The 23,025-nt window shown below is 33.2% G+C and overlaps 1 protein-coding gene across 3 annotated transcripts in view; it reads left to right on the top strand.

The window, feature by feature from the left end:
- LOC113500039 (carbonic anhydrase-related protein 10) overlaps positions 1-22,274 on the top strand; it is a 50,699-nt gene extending 28,425 nt beyond the window's left edge. Inside the window, exons 4-12 of one of the 3 annotated variants that reach the window (XM_026880696.1) lie at positions 4,677-4,813; positions 9,566-9,757; positions 13,367-13,462; positions 14,285-14,351; positions 14,742-14,896; positions 15,466-15,603; positions 17,839-17,884; positions 18,530-18,611; positions 20,567-22,274. In XM_026880696.1, the coding sequence (XP_026736497.1) occupies positions 4,677-4,813; positions 9,566-9,757; positions 13,367-13,462; positions 14,285-14,351; positions 14,742-14,896; positions 15,466-15,603; positions 17,839-17,884; positions 18,530-18,611; positions 20,567-20,612 (959 nt within the window). In that variant the 3' untranslated portion in view covers positions 20,613-22,274. Of the gene's footprint in view, positions 1-4,676; positions 4,814-9,565; positions 9,758-13,366; positions 13,463-14,284; positions 14,352-14,741; positions 14,897-15,465; positions 15,604-17,838; positions 17,885-18,529; positions 18,612-20,208; positions 20,326-20,566 lie in introns of all 3 variants that reach the window. The other 2 variants (XM_026880697.1, XM_026880698.1) reach the window with 2 other exon arrangements.
- Positions 22,275-23,025: the final 751 nt, after the last annotated feature.

Genomic DNA, 23,025 nt, shown 5'->3' with positions numbered 1-23,025 from the left:
ACCAGTAAAAAAATCTCCATAAGTTACTCTTTTAAATATATAGGTATATACACGGTGATTTTTTAGTCGTCTTACAAAAGCAGCCCAGTTCATGTATCCGACGTAAAATACCCCTAAGCGCGATTTTTTTTTTTCATCAACTAACATAATAAGTACGAAGAAAAATTAAACATGAGAAATCTGAAATATTGTCTTAAAAATGATAAAAACGCCGCCGCCCGCGCCCCTCACCATTGTTACAAGGCTCGAACCGCGCTCGCAACAGAGCTGTGTATCTAAAAAACTACGAATTGCATCATAATCTAATATATAAAATTCCCGTGTCACGATGTTAGTTACCGTACTCCTCCGATACGACTAAACCGATTTATACCAAATTTTATATGCGTATACAGTAGGTCTGAGAATAGAACAACATTTATTTTTCATACCCCTAAGTGTTAAGGGTTGCCCACACTAAAAAAATATATTTTATTTTTTGGACTAAATTTTTTGTTTTTATTTTTTTTATAATGTGGCATTAAAATACATACAACTAGAAAAAAAAATATTCGGCAAAACAACGTTTGCTGGGTCAGCTAGTATTGAATAAAAATTGCATTTTAAATTTATTCAAATCTCATAAATACCTATTTTTTTATTATGAACGTGTTCTAGTCATTGGATACATGAACTGGGCTGCTTTTGTAAGACGACTAAAAAATCACGGTTTATATATCGATTACATCTAATACATTACTATTTTCACCGCAAGGCTACTTCGACATTCATATCGAATTCGAAAATGAAATTACATATCACTATTTCTAATAACATAATGTTAATTACATTCCGAGCTACAACAATGGAACTCGATGCATGCATGCATGCATGGTTCGTGCATTATCTTATCACAACTAAAATGACATATTTCACCGACAAATGCCGATAGCAATTATTTAGAAGCAGAATCCAATGTTTCAAATATAAATTCGTATTAATATTAATTATGAATCGCTTTGATCATATTTTAATGTATTTAAATTATTGTTTTATAGTGTAGAAGAGTACACACATATGCCTATATGTGTTTACACACTAGTTTTTACTCCCGGGTATGCTAACGTGAGTGTCGAGACGTGTGAACTTCAAAAGAATACAATAGGGTTAACCTAATTTCTTAACGTAAACTCTATTTCTTTAGCTACTGAACAAAGGTAAACAATCTTAGTACGTCTTTATGTTATAATATCTCAAAACTCAGTATGAAAATAAAACGCTTGTAAATACCAATGTTAAAAAGCAACAAATAGTATCAAAAATGCCAATTAAATATAATACTCGTGTATTTATTTAATATATTGTATTGGCATAAAAAGTTGCAAGAGATAGATTAACTTTATTAAATGATGTAACGGTTTACTCACGCGTATTTATCGGGGTAGCCCGACTAGTTTCGGACCCAACCGGACGGTTCGACTCGCGATCCCGCCGCGTCTGCTCATGATTAAGGACTCCGGTTGGGTCCGAAACTAATCGGGCTACCCCGATAAATACGCGTGAGTAAACCGTTACATCATTTAATAATGAATCAGTCTCACGATAGTTATTATAAAAAAAAGATAGATTAACTTTCCTTAAGTGCCTAAACAAATAGAATATAACTTATTTATATTCGACAAAAAAACATACACATGAATAAAACCTACATGTGTGTATTGTATTGCATCAAAGATCGGATTAAATCCGCATGATATATTGTTTTATTTGGCGTCACCTGCCGGGCCCAATTTGAATGATAACATATTAATGAAATAAGTGCACCGGTCCGCCGTTTAATGCTGTTAATTCTGTTGAAAATATAATTCAACTGTTTATACCTCCGAGATTTACTGAACGAAATGTGTGTCAATGATAATTTAAATTCATATTTTGTTGAATGGATTTTATTTTCAAGAGTTTGGAAGGGAGGCTCTGGTAGTTGTTTATTTGATTGCATTTGCACTATTTATAATAACTATTATTTAAAAGATTAGACTAAACTAAACTTTGTATAAATTCTATTCTACGGCTTCTAGTTTTAGTTTGTTCTTTTTAATATTCTTTTCAATTGCTCTCAGCGGTGTATGGATTTTAGGATAGATAGCCTTAGATAGCATAGATAACGCTTAGAATATTGCACTCAATGCAGGGCAGTCGTAAAATATGCTTTACCCAATATGTGTAGCCATTTTTATTTCATCTTTCTTTCTGGACAAAACTCCTTGAATATTATCTTACTGTCTTAGCGGATACAAGTCTTCATAACCCTTGCTCATTTCTCTACCACCGTGTTTACCATAGATGAATAAAAAAGCCAAGATGCACACTCAATGTCTTAAAATCATGGCTCAAAATCCATCCATTATCAATTAAAACTGTGTGGTTTTTTGAAAATAGTCTCACATTATAACAACTTAAGACGTAAGTTAGAAATTTTTAACAAACCTTTTTGGAGAACAACCGGCGTTGTATTAAAGATAGTTTGACGGATAGTTCAAGAGGCCTACAACCATAGTCTAAAAGAACGACAATGATTATGCCCGCCATGTAATACGCTATAACGTTTCCATTACTAAAATAATAATACTTTAAGGCTAGGCGATTAGTCCCAGGAAGGACCATAACTTGAAAAAAACTCCTCTTTTTCGAAATAGTCATTTCAAGCGCCTACTTTTAACCATCTTCGCTGTACCTATCTATACCAGCGTACCAACGTGACAGTCCAAATCCCTACCACATATTCTCAATGGCCACTAAATATAACACATAGTAACATATCCGGATAATGGCGGCCGGGTAATGATCAGAGATAGCATCTTAATGATAATGCCCGCTCACCCGTGTCATTGGATAGTCAGTGTTCGATCGACCCGAAATTTCGACACACTTACGTTTTGAACGAAATGTTAAGATCTCATTTTGTGTTTAGGAGTTTATGATGTTTGAGAAGAGTGTTGTCGAATTTTAAAGTATGATCTAAATTGTGTTGCATTTTAGGTAAACTTTGTTCTATATTTTTATTTTTCAATAATTGCTAACTACATTTTTTTAACTGGTTTTATTGGTATGGGGCGGTCTTACCGTATGATTTTTACAAATATATTTCAGTGTCATATTTTGATTTGTTTTCGAAATTATTTTATAAATCGATTGAATTCTGTATTCGGCACTTATTAAGATAAGTGCCGCCGATCAGTGTGCAGATTTGATCAAAATTCTCTGAACTTAATATTGCCGCGAGCGAGAGCCACGAGCTCTAAATGACCTCTTTTGGGTACGGCACTTTAAAAATGATGCAGTTGTTACAGTTTTTTAAACCGTTATAACATCCATACGTAACCAAGCAAAGTCACGAGCAAAAGCTAACATCTATTCAGCTATACGAAGCCTACCTGCTAATGTCATCCGGTAATGACGTCCTCTATCCATCTAAATCGCGGACACCCTACTGTAACATTACGCACGATTCAATTCACTATGGTGACCAAATTTTGCGGTGTCCCGAACCTCTATTGAATGCGATATCATATAGTATTATGGGGTTGAATAAGCTTCCATTCGACTAGCATTATGTTACCCTATTTTGCTTTTGACATCATTCTAAACTAATTTCTTTAGTAATGAATGCAGGAGTCAGCTCAAGGAAGCATGACTCATTTGATATTAAGTGAGTAGTACCTATAATTAATTTGTTTAAAACAAGAATAGAGTAGAAAGCAGGTAATTAATTGCACACCACATCTAAAGAGGTTTTAAAAACATAAATAGTTACACGATGCAACAATGGGCGTTCTTATCGCTAAGAGCGACCTTAATTAGACAACCTTTGAATGAACTATATAATAAAGAAGAGCAAAAAAGAATATTGTGATCCAGATATAATGAAAAAAAAATATACATTATTACGATAAAATAGTTGAGACAAAGTGATTGTGTTTATCTATTGCAGGTTAAGCTGGCTACGTTTTTTGGTTAGTTAACGGATAAATAAATAATTCAATTTTAACATTGCAAATTTTTATTATTATTATTCTAAACATCGGAATATGTTGACATTTTTAGAACCCCTCAAAATTGGGTGTCTTTAGCTTAAATGCTGCAATAAGCCATCTAACTACAGTGATACGAAAAGCCATCTCATTAAATTTTAATAGTTTCGTTTCCAATTTATATAGACAATCCAAAAGGTCGAGTCGTAAACCAAAACACTATTTTATTTGTTTCGGCTATTTTATGTGTTTTGAATTAAAGTCAGGGTTTTGAAGTTCATGGCTTGTTGGTCAATGGACTTTATTTTATTACAATATCCGACGCGAGATTATTAATTTAAATCTTCTGTGTATCCCATTTTATGTACGAGAAAGATTAAATAAAACCTTTAACATACATGCACAACTATCGATATTTATTTGATCCCATTGTAATAATCTTATCCAACCTCTTTACGGGCAGTAAAGAGGTTTAAGTTATGTCACTAAGGCTTTAAAATGTATCTAATCCTCATAAAAATATCGTGAAGAGTTCAGTAAACCTGATTTTTTTTCAAGGATGCATTAAAAACATGTTAGTCGTTTGAAAATAAACACCATCTTACTTACTAGCTACCTTATCCGTTGAGCGAGTTGCAATTGTTTGACGTGTGTTTTTCTTTTCAGGTCCAGGGTTTTGGGGCCTGATCAACCCGCAATGGAGTATGTGCAACAAAGGGCGGCGGCAAAGCCCCGTGAACATCGAACCTGACAAACTACTGTTCGACCCTTGGCTTAGAGACATACAGTTTGATAAACATAAGGTAAATATACAATTGTCTGAATAATTAACCTATTTTTCTTAGGTAGACATGAATGGCTTGGAAATTCTTGGTCTAGAAAGAGAAAAATGAAAAGAAGTTAGGAAGGCCTTTTTGCCCAACAGTGGGATAACATGGGCTTATAATAATTTGGGAAGAAAGTAGTTCCATAACTTGTATTAATGATGACTTGTTTTGTAAAATTAAACAAATAATTTAAGTATTAAAAAAAAACGAAAGTCGCGAAAATTAAAAAATGGTAAATTGTTGTCATGTTTAGATACCTAAGATACCTACTTACACGTATAACGTTTTTTTTATATTTAAAAGCTTAATAGAAAAAAGAACACTCCCATTTTTTGGAAAGTCAAGTAAAAACTCGTAATATGAATTTCATTTTATAATGGTCATTGAACTCTGGCCTACCAATATACAGCCTTCACCTACTACCAATGTATGAGGTGTATAGAGTGTAATCCTATGCTAAAACACGGTAAGCCAGCTGCGATACTGGCTAACATGGTTTTCAAACCTATTACCATATGCCTAACTAAGTAAAATGCGAAAGAAAATTTTGCTTTACATGTTACTACTACAAAATGTCTGCCTGAAAAAAATAGTTTATGATATTTGTATATTATAGAGCAGGGTTTTCCAAAGTTTCGGCTCCACGAACCCTTGTTAAAATTTCCAGACACCAGTTCGTTAGGACCTAGTTATCAAATCAAATCCCCACTGTCCCAATAAATAAAACCGGACTGTTGAAGTAAATGGCTTTATAAGGGATACATATTCAGAAAAAAAAATAAAGGTAAAGATATCCAATTATACGAATTTATTTACTCAACTATCAAGTTAATCTTATTAAGATAAAAAAAGCATTCAAATGCACATTACTTGGTTAAAATATTCCTTAACTTTAATTTGCTACATCGAAGTAGTTTACTGCAATAGAAAATATAAACTTTTTTAGCAAAGGAGACGACTGTAAAAGAAAATAAAACTTATTCAACCTCCTTGATGGACATATAAAAAAAACAAATTCTAAATATTAACAAAAGCCAGCCACAGCTCAAATCAATACCAATTTAAATACAAAGCTCCCAGCACCAAACAGTCAAACTGTTTCACACTTATGACATGAAAGTAGTTTTCTGTGTTATAGTTATACGTAATATCCATTAGAACGGTTAAAAACATCACTAAACGGCGCATGAATGTAATGGCATACCTAATGAGTGAACCTCCGTGCAGGATTATAATAAGGCTTCTTTTACATGACGTCACTTATAGGATAGGTGTTATCAAAAACAATACTGTTTTCCAAGTCATCCCTAAGTACGCTTAGAAAAAGCAAGAAGTTTTATATATGTATTTTGTATTTTAAGGCTGTCTGTGTTACGCATTTTAAAGTAAAAAATAAATCTATGTAAAGTGTAGTATTGAATTTGTCTGACCATATAAGACATGACCAAAACACCAAAACTCATCACACAAATATTGGTCTGAGGTGAAAATCAAATTTGCAGAGATCTTTGAAAACTTGCAACAGACATGAGTATACTCCTCATGGTAGTCTGTTAACGCACTGCTATTTGGAACAACCCTTCGCTTTTCCCAGTGCAAAGGAAGTTCATAAAAATAACCAAAGTGTAAAAACACACAAAGGCAATAAACAGAGTCGTATACTCATTTTAAGGTAACGTTAATGTATCGAGTAAAAACGAGAGCTTTCATAAGTCTAAGTCGATATTAGCCTAGGTTACTTAGAACTTACTTTCTCGTGTACACGAGTCCATTTAAAAAACACAACCACCACAATTTTATTGCCATCTCTGAGATCACAGTTTCATACTGTACACGAACCGTTAGATTGAATTACAAGCATACCCAATGCGATGGTAATGTATGCGGAACGATAGCCTATCGCTCTATCAGTAACGTTTTTGTAACATACACATCGACTGGGGCTGGGCAGGTCTTATATTAATATTCTATATGTTACACGTAATTGATTAGGCACTTACTATGTGCCTATCAAGGCCTATCGGTAATCGCTGATAGTCAATTTGCCTGTTTAATTAAGGCAGGCGTTTTGTATCATGTTTGAATTATATGAGCTTTTTTTAATAGATTTTTTGAAGCATAGTTGGTTTGTGCCTAAAAACGGTCATAGCAATGTATGATATAAAAAAATATGCTTTTGATAAGAACTTAATGCACCATATCATTATTTTTAAAGTAAAATGAATTATGTATACTTTACCAGAATTTAAATATCCTGAAATAAAACGAGATTTTCTTATGAAACCAATTTATTAAAAAAAAGAAAAACACACCAAGTATGAATATTATGCTGTATGAAAAAATACATTTAAAAACTTTCATTTATAACATTTAACTTATCTGACCGAATTTAAATAAGATGAAATGAGTCTGGGTCCATGTAATGCAGCCTTTCAAGGTCAACTCACGTATAAAAAGACCCAATATTACTTTAACTTCGATAACTTTTTAATATCGTAAAGAGTCATCAATCTTTAATATTAAAATTTCTTGTGCGTTATTAGATTTCTTTGGTGCTAGGGTATCTGAACTAAGACCTAAAATCTAATTTTCGAGCCTCACTGCTTTACTTAATATGCAAGTAGCATTTTTTTTATGAAAATGATGAAAACTTCGGAGTGGATATCTATATACTATCTAGACACTAGCTGTTGCCCGCGACTTCGTTCCCGTGGGTAGAAGAGAATATAAGTTATGATTTATACCCTTTTTTTCACATTTTCCATTGTATCTTCGCTCCTATTAGTCGCAGCGTGATGGTTTATAGCCTAAAGCCTTCCTCGTTTAATGGTCTATTCAACACAAAAAATTTTCAATTCGAACCAGTAGTTCCTGAGATTAGCGCGTTCAAACAAACAAACAAACTCTTCAGCTTTATATATTAGTATAGATATAATCATCTTTCTTCATGTTCAATCTCAATTCAATTCTTTATTGCATACGACACCATTTATTCAAGCTAAGTCAATACAAAATTATATCGAATTCGGTTGTATCGTTTCATTATGCTTGTATGACTGACAGATAGACTAAAACATTCAAATTAATAGTAATCAAAGTATGGGTAAAGTTCTAATTCATTCTAATTCTAAGTCTAGTAATATTCTTTTATCTTAAGTATTAAGGTCACAACAACCAAAGGCGCTTCGACCTTTCCTATAGACATAGACATTTAATACGTAGCAATTTAAAGCAATTTATTAAAGAAAATTGTTCTTCGCTATCTCTTACATAAACACTATCTACGAAGCAAGTCACTCCCTCGATATAAAACACTGATATAGCACAACTGGAATGGGCTTTTGATTATATAGAGTGCTATTTTCGAAGCGTAGTTCACTGGAAAAGCTATAGAGGGTATGTTGTTATTTTAAATTCAATTTATGTGCCAATGACAGATACAAAGTGTGATTTAATCTTGTTACTGTCATACCAAACAATGTCCACTTTTACGTAACTTCATGCCCCTTTTTAACGTATTTTATCAAGCAAGGCTTTTTTGCTTAACCATCTTTGAAAATATATGTATAGGCCATTTATGTATTAAGGCTAAAGGATATATATTATTACACTGTAACTAAGAAGAGCCGAGCAGTAATTAAATATGCAACAGAAAACATCGAGCAGACGCATTCTCTGTAAAATGTCTGTTTTTTTATTCCGAACTTAAATCTTCATAAACACACGAAAGAAGTAGAGCGTAAATGATAACAAGAACAATAAAATAGTAAATCTAGAAGTGACTAAATGCACCTATGACCAAGCACTTAAAGTGAGCAAGCACTTATTTAACAAATCATTCACACAAACACTCAAACACAAAGTCATAACACAGCCACATCTAGGGACTCTACATCTTCGTTCGTCGCGTGTCAACAAGCAATATATCATCACCACTCAAAGCGCATAAGTTGCCAGGCTTTAATCAAGGTGCGACCATTGATTGATACCTACCATTGTAGGGTCAGCAAGAAAACACTTAACAAAATCTGAATAAACCACCCATATTTTCAATAATTGTAGCGATAATATGTAGGAATTTACATTAAGTATTTTTCAAACATATTTGGTGTTAATCGTTTTTTATTATCTAGCACAACAGCAACTCGTACATTGAGTAGTAGTTTTATTAATGTAATTTTATAAATCGACTTCTTTTGCTGATGGTACCTACCATGGTACCTATAGTGCTACACCCCCCGTGGTTCTCTGATTCATTCGATCACGCCTTGAATTCATGTTATTATTCGGCTATCTGACACCTATTGTTTTGTGATTACAGTGCGAGGAAACTGCTAGATTTATTTTTGGTTTAGGAATAGATTGTTGAGGTCTGCTGTCACTGGCTGTCAAGTAGGTTTAATGCTATAGATTTTAGGGTATAACTCAAATTTCACCACAGCCTTTCGTAATCAGTCAATCAAACGAAATTCTTAATCACAAAACCATTAAAACGTTGGGGTGTTAAAAAAATACGCAGTCAAGAAAAGTCCTATCAGAAACAATTTGTATTCTTAGAAAAAAATCTGACGTTGGCCGAATTTATAAATAAACATTATTTTATCAACGCAAAACTTTTGTTCACATTTAATGACTTCGATTTTCAATAAAAAATATTTTCCGATTAACAGCTCGACAATCAAAATGATACCTTACATTACCAACCTGATGTTCCAATTTCATTCGCAGGTCAGCGGAGTCCTCCAAAACACGGGTCAGTCTTTAGTGTTCCGCGTGGAGAAGGACTCAAAGCACCAGGTCAACATCAGCGGAGGACCTTTATCATACCGGTACCAGTTTGAGGAGATATACTTCCATTATGGCATGGAGGATAACCGGGGCTCTGAGCATCAGATCGACCATCACACCTTCCCTGGCGAGGTCAGTAGGATTTTGGACTTTTAGAAGTTGAAATAGAATTGAATATTCTTTATTGCACACTTTCATTGGATTGGACACAAATAAATTGTTACATAGTGCCACAATGGGCGGTAGTAAGATGTTTTCAAGGTTTGTATATTTCGTCGTTTTAATAATAATAAAAGGTTTTGGTCGTGGTTGCGGAAAAGTGTAATTTGTATTCGAGTTAAAATTATTCGAAATTTTGGAAATGGTTTTTTTTTGTTTTTACAAATATTCGTTTTGTTTAATTCGAAACTAATTTGATAAGACTCAAATTTGATTAAAAAAAATAGAAAAATGTTGATGAAGAAATCTAATTTTATGCACATGAATATAAAATGAAAGATTAAGAAAACCGCGATAGATTCCAGAAAATTAATAGTTTTGTGGCAAAATATCAATAATTGTACTAATAATAGGATCTGTAGTTTTTATTGAACAAAAACGTAAAGGAGTATTTTCGTAATGAATTTAAATATAAAAAATAACGAATGGAATAAGTATCAATGAGTTAAGTAAAAAAAAATATATAAAAACATATCATTGTAAAGAAAAAACACACTTACAGGTTCTAAGACATTAATTAGGACTAGAAGTTCTATCCCCAGATCTATCGTAAACATACATACGCTTGTTACCGGAATTACTCGGTAATAAAATACCTATGTATTCCCTTTCAGAATATCAGTAACATAGCAATCAAAATTCTAAACAACGCACAGAATATTTCGACATCAAACTCTAACAACCGAACTGGAGATTTCCAGTATACTGCCGATTATATTACATGCGAACTTATGTGTATTGCTATCCTCTTCACTTGTATGCAATTAGAAAAGGACAGATTTTCCAAAAGCTGTATCTATTTTGTAAACTTGCGCCATTTTTATTGTTCCTGTTTTTTTTTCTAATTTATACGTGAAACCAACCTAAAATAAGATGGACTTAGACAAGCCTAAAAACTAGTGTTACATTTTTTGAATACGCCTCGTGACACGTAGCCGCTTCAGAACATGATTAAGGACTCCGGTTGGGTCTTATTCCGTTATATACGTTTAAGTAAACCGTTAGGTACTATGACAATTTCAACATCGTTAGAAATAATAATAAAGATGTATTTATTTTTTGTTATCTCAAACTTTGATAATGTAAGAAATAAAATGCTTTTTTTATTTAATAACTTTACACACATGCACAAAGACACACATCCAGTTTATTTTAATTGCTTAATTTCCACAAAATATACCTTCTATTCTCTTAGCCATATTACTAAACACTACGCTTTCAAGCTTTAGTCCGAGAACAGAATCACCTAGACTGGCACCAATACTTAGGTCATAGGATACCTAACTATTCAACTCTCTGACCGCCACCCACAACTATGCAGGCTCATTCCAATAGTTGCTTAACTTCCTATCGTAGTATCGTCTTCGATTTCAAATTAATTCCACTTTTATTAAGAAGTTTAGCTGGTATTTATTACACGGTGGAAAGTTTTCTATTTATACTTAATTATTTATATTATTATGAAGAGGTTTTTGAGCTAGCCACTGTTTAGTTTTCTTTTTTTTTTCAGCCGCAGGGGAAAGCCTCCCTTAGATTCTTCCACTCTGTCCGGTCCATTGCTTTTGCCATCCACTGTTTAGTTTAGCGATTCTTCAATAGAGAGTCGTTGCTCTTTTTATCCCACGTTTTTATATACTCACTTTTCTTGTTTGTTTGTCGTACCGGTTAGATTTTTAGCTGAATTTTAAAATAAGCTTCTCGAATAGCTAGTAGGCTGAAACTTAGGGTAGCTTCAAACCCAACGACGATGCAATTTGCAATTATAAAAACGGCTAAACCGATATTGAGAAAATTTAAATGGAGTGATAATTAAAATCGTGGGTTTTCAGATTTTTATTATCTCCTAATTATTTATTGCCGTATTTCATTATTGGGTGTAATGGTTGTGGGTTTTCACAAGTAGATACTGCATTTTGATTCACTTGAATTTCAGTTAAGTTGAGATTTGTAAATTATTTGATTTAGAAAACTTCTAAATTGTGATTTGAAATCGACGTGATTTTTACTAAAGAAATGAAATATTATTCGAAAATGCCTATTATGCCTATATTATGATCATTTTTGACACATATTTTTTTATCCAAAGTTTCTTTCTCCAATCTCACAAATTAAAAGTTTGAAGTGATGTAACACACCCGACATGAAACATAATATTTACAATTATACATTAAAATGAAATCCTCAAAACTTTAATTAACTATCCATTTCAAAAGTCAAAGTTCAAACCAGTTATCAAGCCCGAACATCATTAACTCGGCCATGGCGTACAAATAACAAATTATCTTTTCACAAGTTAACACTTAACCACCGCCGTTATCGAAGGCTCATTATTAGTCCCGAGGGTCTGAACGACCGAAGTTCGCTCTTTAACTTCGAAAGCGATCGTTTTAAAGCTATTACTTCGTAATATTTCGTCATAAATAACACAGTGTATCATTCTGAGTTATCAAAATTGGTGATTTTCGTAAAATGGTCGCGTTTTATTTTAGTTTTCGTCTTAATGTCTTGTGTCAAGAATTTTGATTGTCTTTTCTGGGTAAATCGCTATGCGGTACATTTGGATTTAAATAGGTTTAATTTTAAAATGTACTATAATACGTTTTATTTTTGTAAAATGTTAAATACCAGTATTTTTTTTTCTTTCGTCTATTAATCCATATTTTTTGTTTTTTTTTACCAATTTAATTATTTACATATTTTATTACAGACATTAAAAACACATCAAACAAAAACTCAAAAACAAATAACATTTAATTAACCAAAATCGAGCGACAATTTAAAACAATAAACAAGCACAGTTAACAAAATAGGTAACCGCAGAAGTTTAAACAGTAATAATGACTAAATCAAAAAGTCATTAAGCTTGGACCGCAAACCGCGAACGACTGAACCACGACGAAATAACCAAACGGTACTAAATATACTAAAATCGTCACTTGTTCAATCATTAATTGGTCAACTTAATTGAGATGTGTCCAATTAGGATTCCTTCCCATTAAAATTGATGTTGCTATAATATTGGAACAGTTTTTGAAGTTGCAATGTCGATTTTGATTATTTTATCAGTCACTGTTCTTTTGCGGGTTTTAGTTTTATGTTATTTGATCTGTCTCTTGTTCACAAAGATATTTATAAAGACAGATACATCTAGTGTTAAAAAAATATGTTTTACAGAAAATGGTCACTTTCAGTACTTAATATTATTATTCGGAGGGCACCGCCGTGAACACACTTTAGTCTCGATTTTGGAATAATCTTCAGCCTTTTCACTTAGATATTTCTTTAAATAACGACTTCTGTAAGGTATTCAATCCTTGTGTTGCGATTGGTCAAAAAACATTTGAGTCCCATGCATAAAAACACCCAGACTTAGAACTCGAAACATACAACACACAAATACTTGTCCTACGTGGACATAAAACCCTCGACACGTCGCGCAAATTGTATTTGGCGTGGCAACCTTCACCTTTTGGCTATCAGACACAAACAGATACACAGATTCAAAAGGTCTTCTTCTTACAGATCCAGTTGTACGGATTCAACAAGGAGTTATACCATAATATGTCGGAGGCCCAGCACAAGTCACAAGGAATCGTCGGCATCTCGCTCATGGTTCAGGTAGTATGCATCATGATAATAAATAATAATAAATGCGGACAACATCACATACATTGTTCTGAACCCAAAGTAAGTTGCCAAAGCACTTGTGTTATGGAATTCAGATAAAATAGGTCTCCTCCACGAAGGTACCACAAACACCCAGACCCGAGACAATGTAGAAATGTGATTTTTACATTGACCCGACCGGGGATCGAACCCGGGACCTCAGAGCTAGCGACACCTTGAAACCGGTGCGTACGCCACTCGACCACGGATAGTCTTCTCATCATCTTCTAATTCTTATTATTTGGTTGATGTAGGTACTAACTTGAGTCAGAATTTACCGTCATTAACGTGGCTAACACACCCTTGAAAAGATCTTAGGTGTGCTCTGTTCCGCCTAATTAATTTTATCACCGTTTTTGGCAAGTGATCATTTCCTGATAAAAACGACATCACGTAATACGCTCATGAACTTGCGAGAAAAAATTGCTTTCTAAGATTCGAACCTACGACATATGACTTAGCAGTCCATCGGTCGTACCTCTAGGCTATCACTTATCAGTACAGTTCTGATCATTAGAGCCGATATTGATGACAATTATAGTGACAAATGTGATGCTAGTATGTGATGAAGATATTAATGATAAATGCTTGTCTAGATTATTATATTATAGCTATGCGTATTGGTCTAGTAGTTAGTGGTGACTGCTATACCGGAGATCGTTTACTCATTCATGCTTAGCTTAGTTTGAGACTTCACGGTGTTATGGAATATTATTTATTTATTTATTTTTCGACCAAAACTTATGTTCTGTTAATTATTTAATATGTCTACAGGTTGGAGAACCTACTAACACAGACTTCAGGTTGATAACAAGCGCCTTCAACAAGGTGACTTATAGAGGTAAATTAAAGTTAGAGAACTTAATGCAGTAGGTATTTCAGTATGTCTCTAAAGATAGCGAATTTAACAATCTTTAGCGTTAATTAAAGTGACATTCCTATTTCTCTAGTCCATTTCAAAGCAAGCAGTACTCACTACGACGACCTTGATCCCAAATTAATTGTAACGAGGTATTTTTAATTCCTTGCAAAACTGTAAGGTCCTAACATCACACATTTTTGTTTGTTTTCAAGTAAAAGCCATATACCTTTCCCGTAGACTTCTTACTTTCTTTATGTACTGCTGCATACAGTCATTTCTTCATAAACCAATGGAAATGACGTCGTCAGTAGTAAGCACCATTCCAAAAAACCCATTTCCAAAAATTTCAACTGAATCGTACTCCTACAGGTTCCTCATTCCCCATTAAGCACCTGCCTCTGAGCTCTCTGCTGCCGAACACGCAGCAGTACCTGACCTACGAGGGCTCCACCACGCACCCTGGCTGCTGGGAGACTGCCGTCTGGATCATCTTCAACAAACCCATCTATATATCCAAACAGGAGGTAATAAACTACCTTTGAAAACATTGAATTGAATGTTGATAATATTTATAACTATCTACTAGCTGTTGCCCGCGGTTTCACCCGCGTAGTACCGGATTTCGTGGTTATTTTACAGTTCTTGTTGTTTTTTATGCAGTAATTTTTCCCTTTTTCTCACCGTTTAAACCTTCCCTGGACTGCTACGAATATTTCGAGACTTAAAATTAGCCAAATTGGTTCAGCCGTTCTCGAGTTTTAGTGAGACACACGAACAGCAATTCATTTTTATATATAAGAGAAGATAATTAGCGTGTAAATTATCTTTAATGGAATGCACGTGGCTTAATCATTTTCAATAGGGGTCTTTGAACAAATAAAAAATCAAACACCGTCAGACAGGTTTCCCAACCAAATTGAATAGCATTTTTCACTTTAGCACATTAGTGAAAAGTTAAGGCGATTAAGAGCACTGGCAAATTACGACTTAACCTGGTCGAATCGTTAATTCACTAAAGTTCCATGTTATATGTTACCACAAAAGGTACATGTTGGCGTTGCACCTACGATATTTATCTAGCTTTATTTCTCAGATGTACGCACTGCGGCAGCTAATGCAAGGTTCCCAGTTGACTCCGAAGGCACCGCTTGGCAACAACGCAAGACCAGTGCAGCCTCTCCATCATCGCACCGTCAGGACCAACATCAACTTTAACAAGCAAGGACTTCAGGTAAAAATTAGCCATTTTTTTTAAACACATACTATTGTCCTGAGTGTTTTCCTATAAGGAAACAAAATAATTTGAAAACTTATTCGTATATGAATTACAAATACTAGCACTTTTTAAATTAAATTGGGTTGACCGATGTCTCTTAATAACTATCATTTATACTCTTATTAATTGGCATATGAGTCTATAGAATATTGAGAAAAGTATACGACACAAAATACTAGCATGGGTCCTGCGCAAAGAAGCATTCAAAGCATTCTTTTCGTCGCCAAAAATTTTTCTCGTCCGAGGCCCGGCAAGAGGAAGCGGAGAACACTCCGGTTAGCCGGTAGTAGTCTGGCACTACCCTAAGACTTTTCCGCAGGGTTGAGGAAGCCAATGTAAGATTTTTATTGCTTAAGATTATTATATTACAATTAATTAATCGTCAGTCACCCCCTTTACTTAGTAGATTAACAGTAGAGGTAAACTGAGGATTATTGGTTGCATAAAACGAACAAAGGGTCCAGGTGTAAACAACACTTGTTATCGTAAAAGGTCTGGGACAATAAAAACCCGGTTATCACGAAGTTAGCGCAAATAACCGTGATATAAACAGAGTTTGAACTTGTGCGTCGTATTACAGCAGTTACGGTTTAAGTATTAATTATGCCAGGTCTTTATTATGTTCCAAGTTAAATTAAGTATGTTTTAAATGTTGATGAGTTCTCTAAATAACTTCAAATACGAATGTTTGATATATTTTGAGAAAATCGATCTCACGTTACTCATATGACTTTTTGTACCTACTTAAATTATAAAAATGTATCAAGGTACAAAATTGCTTAACTATCAATAAATCCAAACTTCAATTTCCAAACAAAATCTAAAAATGATTACATCTTTAATAATAACAATTTTTAATCGAAATGTACTGAAAGTTTCCATAACAAAAGGTCTATAGATTGTACAATTCATACTCGATGGCGCACACTTAGTTCACAGATAAGACTTCGTAGCTCAGTGAGTTATGGACCGTGTTTAGTGATGCGGATAGCTCGGGATTCGCAGTTAGATGACGGTGATTATAGCCGAAAATATTACTAGGATTTACATGCCATACAGCAAAATGTCAATGAAAAATAAATAAATCGCAAGTGTTTTTATTAATAGTGGGCTGGGTCCATGTGGCCCAGGTACGAGAAATGTAGAAGAATTTGGAGGAGGCCTCTGCCCAGCGGTGAAACATAGTGGGCTACATAAAAAAATCATCTAAAGTACAAAAGCTTATAATATGTAAAATCTTACTTGTTAGAAAATGAAATCGACGAGAAAAATAAATACAAAAAAGACATGTTATCATGTTATCATTCAGTACTCGTTATAAAATGAAACGTATTATCAGACACTTTATACCGTCTTAATAATAAAACCACTTACCTTTTCGACCCCAACAATAAGACCAAATAAAATTGCCACAGCCTAAGAAACATACCAACCAAGTCCAGCTCAGTGTTCCCAATAACTCTTCAATCAGTTCCCGAATTGTCTTGTTCTACTTAAATAACTTTAGACTGTGCTCGGACAGCGTCGTGTTGTCTTAGTCCGGGATTTGTATAGAATTTATTGCCGGCCATGCAATTTGGTTCCGTTTAAGTCCACTGCAACTAACGGTCCTCGAAATCGTGGTGATGTAAATTTATTGTTTTGTTGATGTAAATTTGTTCTATACTATTATTATTATTAGTAGCCTGAAATGTCCCACTGCTGGGTAAAGGCCTCCCCACTCTTCGACCACTTGTCTCTCTCATGAGCCGCGAGTGACCAGGTCGATAAGAACGAATCCAAATCATCCCGCCATCTCCGTCTGGGTCCGTTGTATTGACGAATACTATACTATACTAAAATAGTGTTTTTTTAGGGGGTTGCATCAATATTTTTTTACCTAAAAATGCCTAAACACAGTTACTTCATGAAATGCTTGAGAATTTTCGTATTATCTTTATATTTTGATTTGTTAAACGTCCAAAATTTTAATGAAAACTTTGTTTCTATCCACCCCAAAAAACGTCTATTCACCCCGTTTTACCGTACTCCAAGTAATAAGTTCCAGTAGCTTTATTCAAAGTAAATTTTTATTTTACTAATACCAGTCTCCATATACAGAGGAGTGGTCATGTTTATGACACCAATAGAGACGAAACTAATTGCCTTTACGTATATTAATATAAATTACATTAAAATCCTTTGTTACAGGGTTCAAACAACTGTCCAGACATGTACAGAAACATGCACTATACAGGTAACTTAAAAATAAAACTAAACTAAAAACTCCTTTCTCTGCACCTTTTTTTATTAGTGCATCTTGATAAGGTGCATGATCAGAAATACACTTCATATTTCGTACCAAAAAGAAATAATTAACTTGAATATGTCAATTTCAATATTCGGACATCCTTCCGTTTCAATCAAACCAAAAAGTTTTTAATATTAAAATACTGGCTGACAAATTTTAAAATTCGTAGAAAAATATCCTGGACGAGGAAAATAATATTCGTAGTCATGGAATGTAGATGAACAGAAGGAAGTGGCATTTATTTGCATGTGGCTGGCACTTTAAAATTATAGCCAATCCGATTCCAAGAACTCTTTATCGTATCACACGTAAAATACTAATATAGTAATTCGGTTTTGATTAATAAAAATAAAGTTAAATAAGAACATAATCTTGAGGTAAGTTAGTACAACATGACTTATTTCAAAACATCAAGTTTACTTTAAGTAAAGTTGATCCCCATCGCCTATTAATGATACATCTGCGTAGCGTGACTGGCATTTCTTTTTATTCGTCTATTCCATGACCATAAGACTTTGGTACGTAATATGTTATGAATGCGAGCAAATAGTGATTGAACGAATATTTTTGTACCACTGTTTTTAATTTCAGCACGATATCACCGCAAGAGACGTACAAAAAAAAGTGTTGCATGCAAAAGGCACGATAAACCAAAAAAATGTCACAGGATTAGGTATAGTTTATGTCTATAGAGTTTTACATAGACTATGTGCGTTCTAGCATGGTTGGGACATGTTTGTGTGACGTCACGATGAATATTTAGTGAAGTGATTAATACTTTCATACTTCTGTTCATTTACATGTATTGCAGAAATTAGGTAAAAGGAATAGTAGATATAATTTCAATAAACTATCCGTCACAATAGCTATAACCGCGTAAGTGATTCGATCACAGGTTAAGCTATGCTTGACGCGGTTGGTCCGTAGATGGGTGACCATCTTTGTCATAACGAGTTCCTCCGTGTTTCGGAAGGCACGTTAAATTGTGGGTCCCGGCTGTTATTCCTACATCTTTGACAGTCGTTACAGGTAGTCAGAAGCTTGAAAAAGTCTGACAGCCAGTCTAACCAAGGGGTATCGTGTTGCCCAGGCAACTGGGTTAAGGAGGTCAGATAGGCAGTCGCTCCTTGTAAAACGCTGGTACTTAGCTGCAACCGGCTGGACTGGTAGCCGACCCCAACAGAGTTGGGAAAAGGCTAGGCCAATGATATCCGTCACAATAGTCATTGTTCCAAAAGCTTTTTGTTTTACAATTTGATTATTGGTTTTCTACATTTCTCTATGCTGATAAATTTAAAGTTACTCCACACCATGCTAGAACGTAGTATAATAAATAGTGTTCAAACTACAGACCAGAAAACAAAATACATGATAAAGCCACTTTTAGTATATTCGTGTAAATGATATCATTACTATTCCTTAAACTAAATTGTTCTAAAGGCATTATTAAAAGTCACAAATCAGACTGACAGGCAAGAACAATCCTTATAGTGCAAAAAAAAGTATTTATTTTTCTGGTCTGTATTACGTGTGTAGTTAGTATACTTCAATGCATTACCAAAAAAGCAAATATTTTTGTACGCTTAAATTATCCTATGTTACTATTTGGTTACTTTTAAAACTGGCTTATCTTTTTAAAGTATTTATCTAACTTTTAACTCACGCTTATTCATCGGGATCGCCCGACTAGTTTCGGAAACCTTTGAAGTCCTCGTTCATGAGCTAAGACACGTCAGCTAGACCGGTCTAACTTTTTGAGCGGTACCGTGTAATTAAATAATAATTACATGTTATTAAAATAATATTCCATTTAATATTGAAATTCTGTCACTGGACCAAAGGTTTTCTATTATGTTTTACATCATACAATTTCCTATGAAATCCCATGTCATCCAATTATATTTAAAATCAGATATTTTCGCGTAAGTTTATAAATATTTTATGTATGCGATACTAAATATTGTGCGCTGGTAATTGTTTTCAGTATTTCACTATTTTCTGTACTAGCCCATTATGTCGTTTATAATTATAATGATTAAATATTTTCCAATTAAAAGTCTCATTTTCTTTGATTGTTACAACAACTTTTGGTTTTGTTTGAGAGGTGTTTGTTAACCTATAGCATGCATGTTGCAAGTATTCGTATTTTTTTTAAACAGAACTGTAAATTTTGTATTTGTTTATGCACTAGCCCGATTTGATTACATCATATTTTTTTCTGTGCATGAATATTTTTGACTGTAGTAAATATTTTTTATTTGCTTTTTTAGCTAACTTAGCCGTAGCTTTAGCAGATGATATTATAACTGATTCGTCGTTGAACATAACCACAGTAACAACTGATAAAGAGGTTACGACGAGTTTACCAGAGATTAATTAGAATGAAGGTAATTTTTTGGTATAAATTTTGCGTCACTGTGTATTTATCGTTGGTAATTTAATTATATGTGCATTTGAATGATTTACTCACAATTTATCATTACCTGAAGTAGCCGCGTAATTTTATCATAAAAATCTATTGTTTGTGTAAATAATTCCTATTTTTTTGTTACAATACGAATTGATTATCGAAGTACACTAAAGTGGGTTTTAAATTAATATATATATATATATATTGTTATTTCTCAGCAACCCAATGGCCAAAGGAACACAGCTTGCGGTACAGAAGCGTTGACGGACTATCTCTGGCGCACAACTAAAGAAAAGTTACTCGAAATTACTCATTGCGTCACAATTATGAAGTTACTTTTATCGAAAAAAGAAATAAAATTCACTACGTATCTAATTGAAATTTATTTTGTTTGTTATATTTTATGCAAAAAAAACTGTCAATTGAAAATTGTTATACAAAATATCCGTAGAAGAACAAGGTCACACGTTCGATCAACAGTTTATTGTCATCAAAGAAAATATTGGAGGTCAATTTCAGTTCAATTAGTTTGTGTAAATAAAAATGAATTAAATTATAATATAAATAAAGTTAGTTTTATAGAAACAAATAAAGTTCCAATGTAACCATAACTCGTTTGGTAGACTAGTAAGTGTGGCTTAACGTATGTCCTACTTAACCAATATAAGTTAACTTAGCTTAAATAAACCACTGCATATACTAACACTATATTTGAAAAAAGTAAAATAAGGATATAGTCTCGAAATAAGAAGTTACTCATTTTTACTCAAATCGGGACGAAAAAGTGACATTTCTACAATCGTTGAAATTTAATCCTATCGTATCTCTAAACAACCTAACGTATCGATATAATTTGTTATCTCGATATATTTAATCGATTTTGATTATTGTTATCGATTGTAGAAATATCACTACGTTTTTGGAGCCATGCGTCGTCTGGCCTCAAAGCATTTAATAACTCGTCAACCGCTTAACTGTTAGATAAAGTTTTATAAACATATAAAAGTTCATTTAGTATTAATATATAAAACATATAAATGAAGCCTTGTATTAAATGTATCCAAAAGAACAATGTAGAAAATATTCTTGCTATTAGAGTCATATAAAAATAAAAATAGAAATTCGACTCCATTCATGTTGTAGTCTAACTAATCGGATTTCATCGGCGGAACAGATCAAAGTAAAATTAGAACTGGAACAAAGACTTCCATGGAGCCGAATTTTGTGAACATTTTTAGAATGAATTAGTACTAAAGAAATAATTATAAAAGGTCAATTGTGTAGACAATATTTTCCACCTACCTATACTACAATATATACAAATAAAACAAAGCTTCTATTCTTGGCTGACCTGTAACTTATAAATATATTAAATTGTAGAGATATATGTATATAAAGATTGTATATAAAAATTGTTTGAATTTTATAAATGAAAGGAAGTATCATAATTCGTCCACACTCTCAAGTGTATTATCGCAAAATATACGATTGTAAGGCTTTTTGTGTAAGTAAGCGCGTATAATATACAAATTATGAAACACTCAAATAAAGTAGAGATAGCAAAATAGAGTTTCGTAACTCGCGATCAAAAAATAACGAAAGCTTTTTTTTAATAATGTTTATTAATTTTCTACGCTTTGAAATAATAAAAGTTATATACAAATATAAAAAAGCTTGTAATTAGATGTTGATAAGTCAGTAGACATAGGTGTACCGTTTGCAAAATATGATAAAAATGCTGTTTACTATCAAAACTCCGGTAAAAGGCTAAAATAGGGTAATATAAATGTGTTTTGTTATTTTTTGGTAAATAATAGATACCTATACGACTATTGTAACTAACTGTAATGTACCTATGGAATTAAATGTGTAGACTAGACGCCTGTGTTATCAATATGAGTTATGTAATAAAATGTTTATCTGGTATATCTGTTTTTTTTTTCTATCCAATGACAGTCTATATTAGTTAAAATAAAGGGAAATAAGGAAGGCATATAACTTGGTGGATTGCAGACTCCATTTATTCACGAATTCATATAGATAACCTACTAAATAAAGAATAAGAAATATATATATATATCAACTATATTACACACAAAATAATTTATTTTGCTTAGACGACAAATTTAGAGAAAAAAAAATAACGATTAATTTGCATATTTCTAACACATCAGAAGTTTAACTGCTAGCCACCTTAATTTTATTCATTCTAAATACCTAAGCAGTCGTTAAACGGCTCTTTTATGAAAAAAGAAACAAAAGTCATCAACAGTCATACCATCCCTCAGTCCAGGACTGTGTGAAAATGCTTTTTGTGTAATAAATTAAAGAGTATACACGAGAATTATCCATTCGTGCACACCACAATCTACTCTATGGGGTATCTTACAATAATCCTTGCCTATCGCTAACCTGTACTCCCAAATTCAAGTGCTTTTGAAACTCACCCGGTCTTGAAACAAGCAATTTTCAAAATATAAGTGTCATATTAATAGTCTTCTTTTTGAATTTTTAAGTAGTCATTACAGTATATGTAGTATCGTATCGTAAAAATACAATTAGAGAATTAAGTAAAGAATGCTAAAGAAATTGTTAGCTCCTCTTTCGTATTTTCGACGAAAAAGCTACTAAACTCTTGAATTGATGAGAATAAAAACACTGCAAAATCACTATATTC

The sequence above is a fragment of the Trichoplusia ni genome, chromosome 13 (assembly GCF_003590095.1).
Source record: "Trichoplusia ni isolate ovarian cell line Hi5 chromosome 13, tn1, whole genome shotgun sequence".
Taxonomy (NCBI): Eukaryota; Metazoa; Arthropoda; class Insecta; order Lepidoptera; family Noctuidae; genus Trichoplusia; species Trichoplusia ni.
This window is presented reverse-complemented; position numbering and strand designations above follow the sequence as displayed.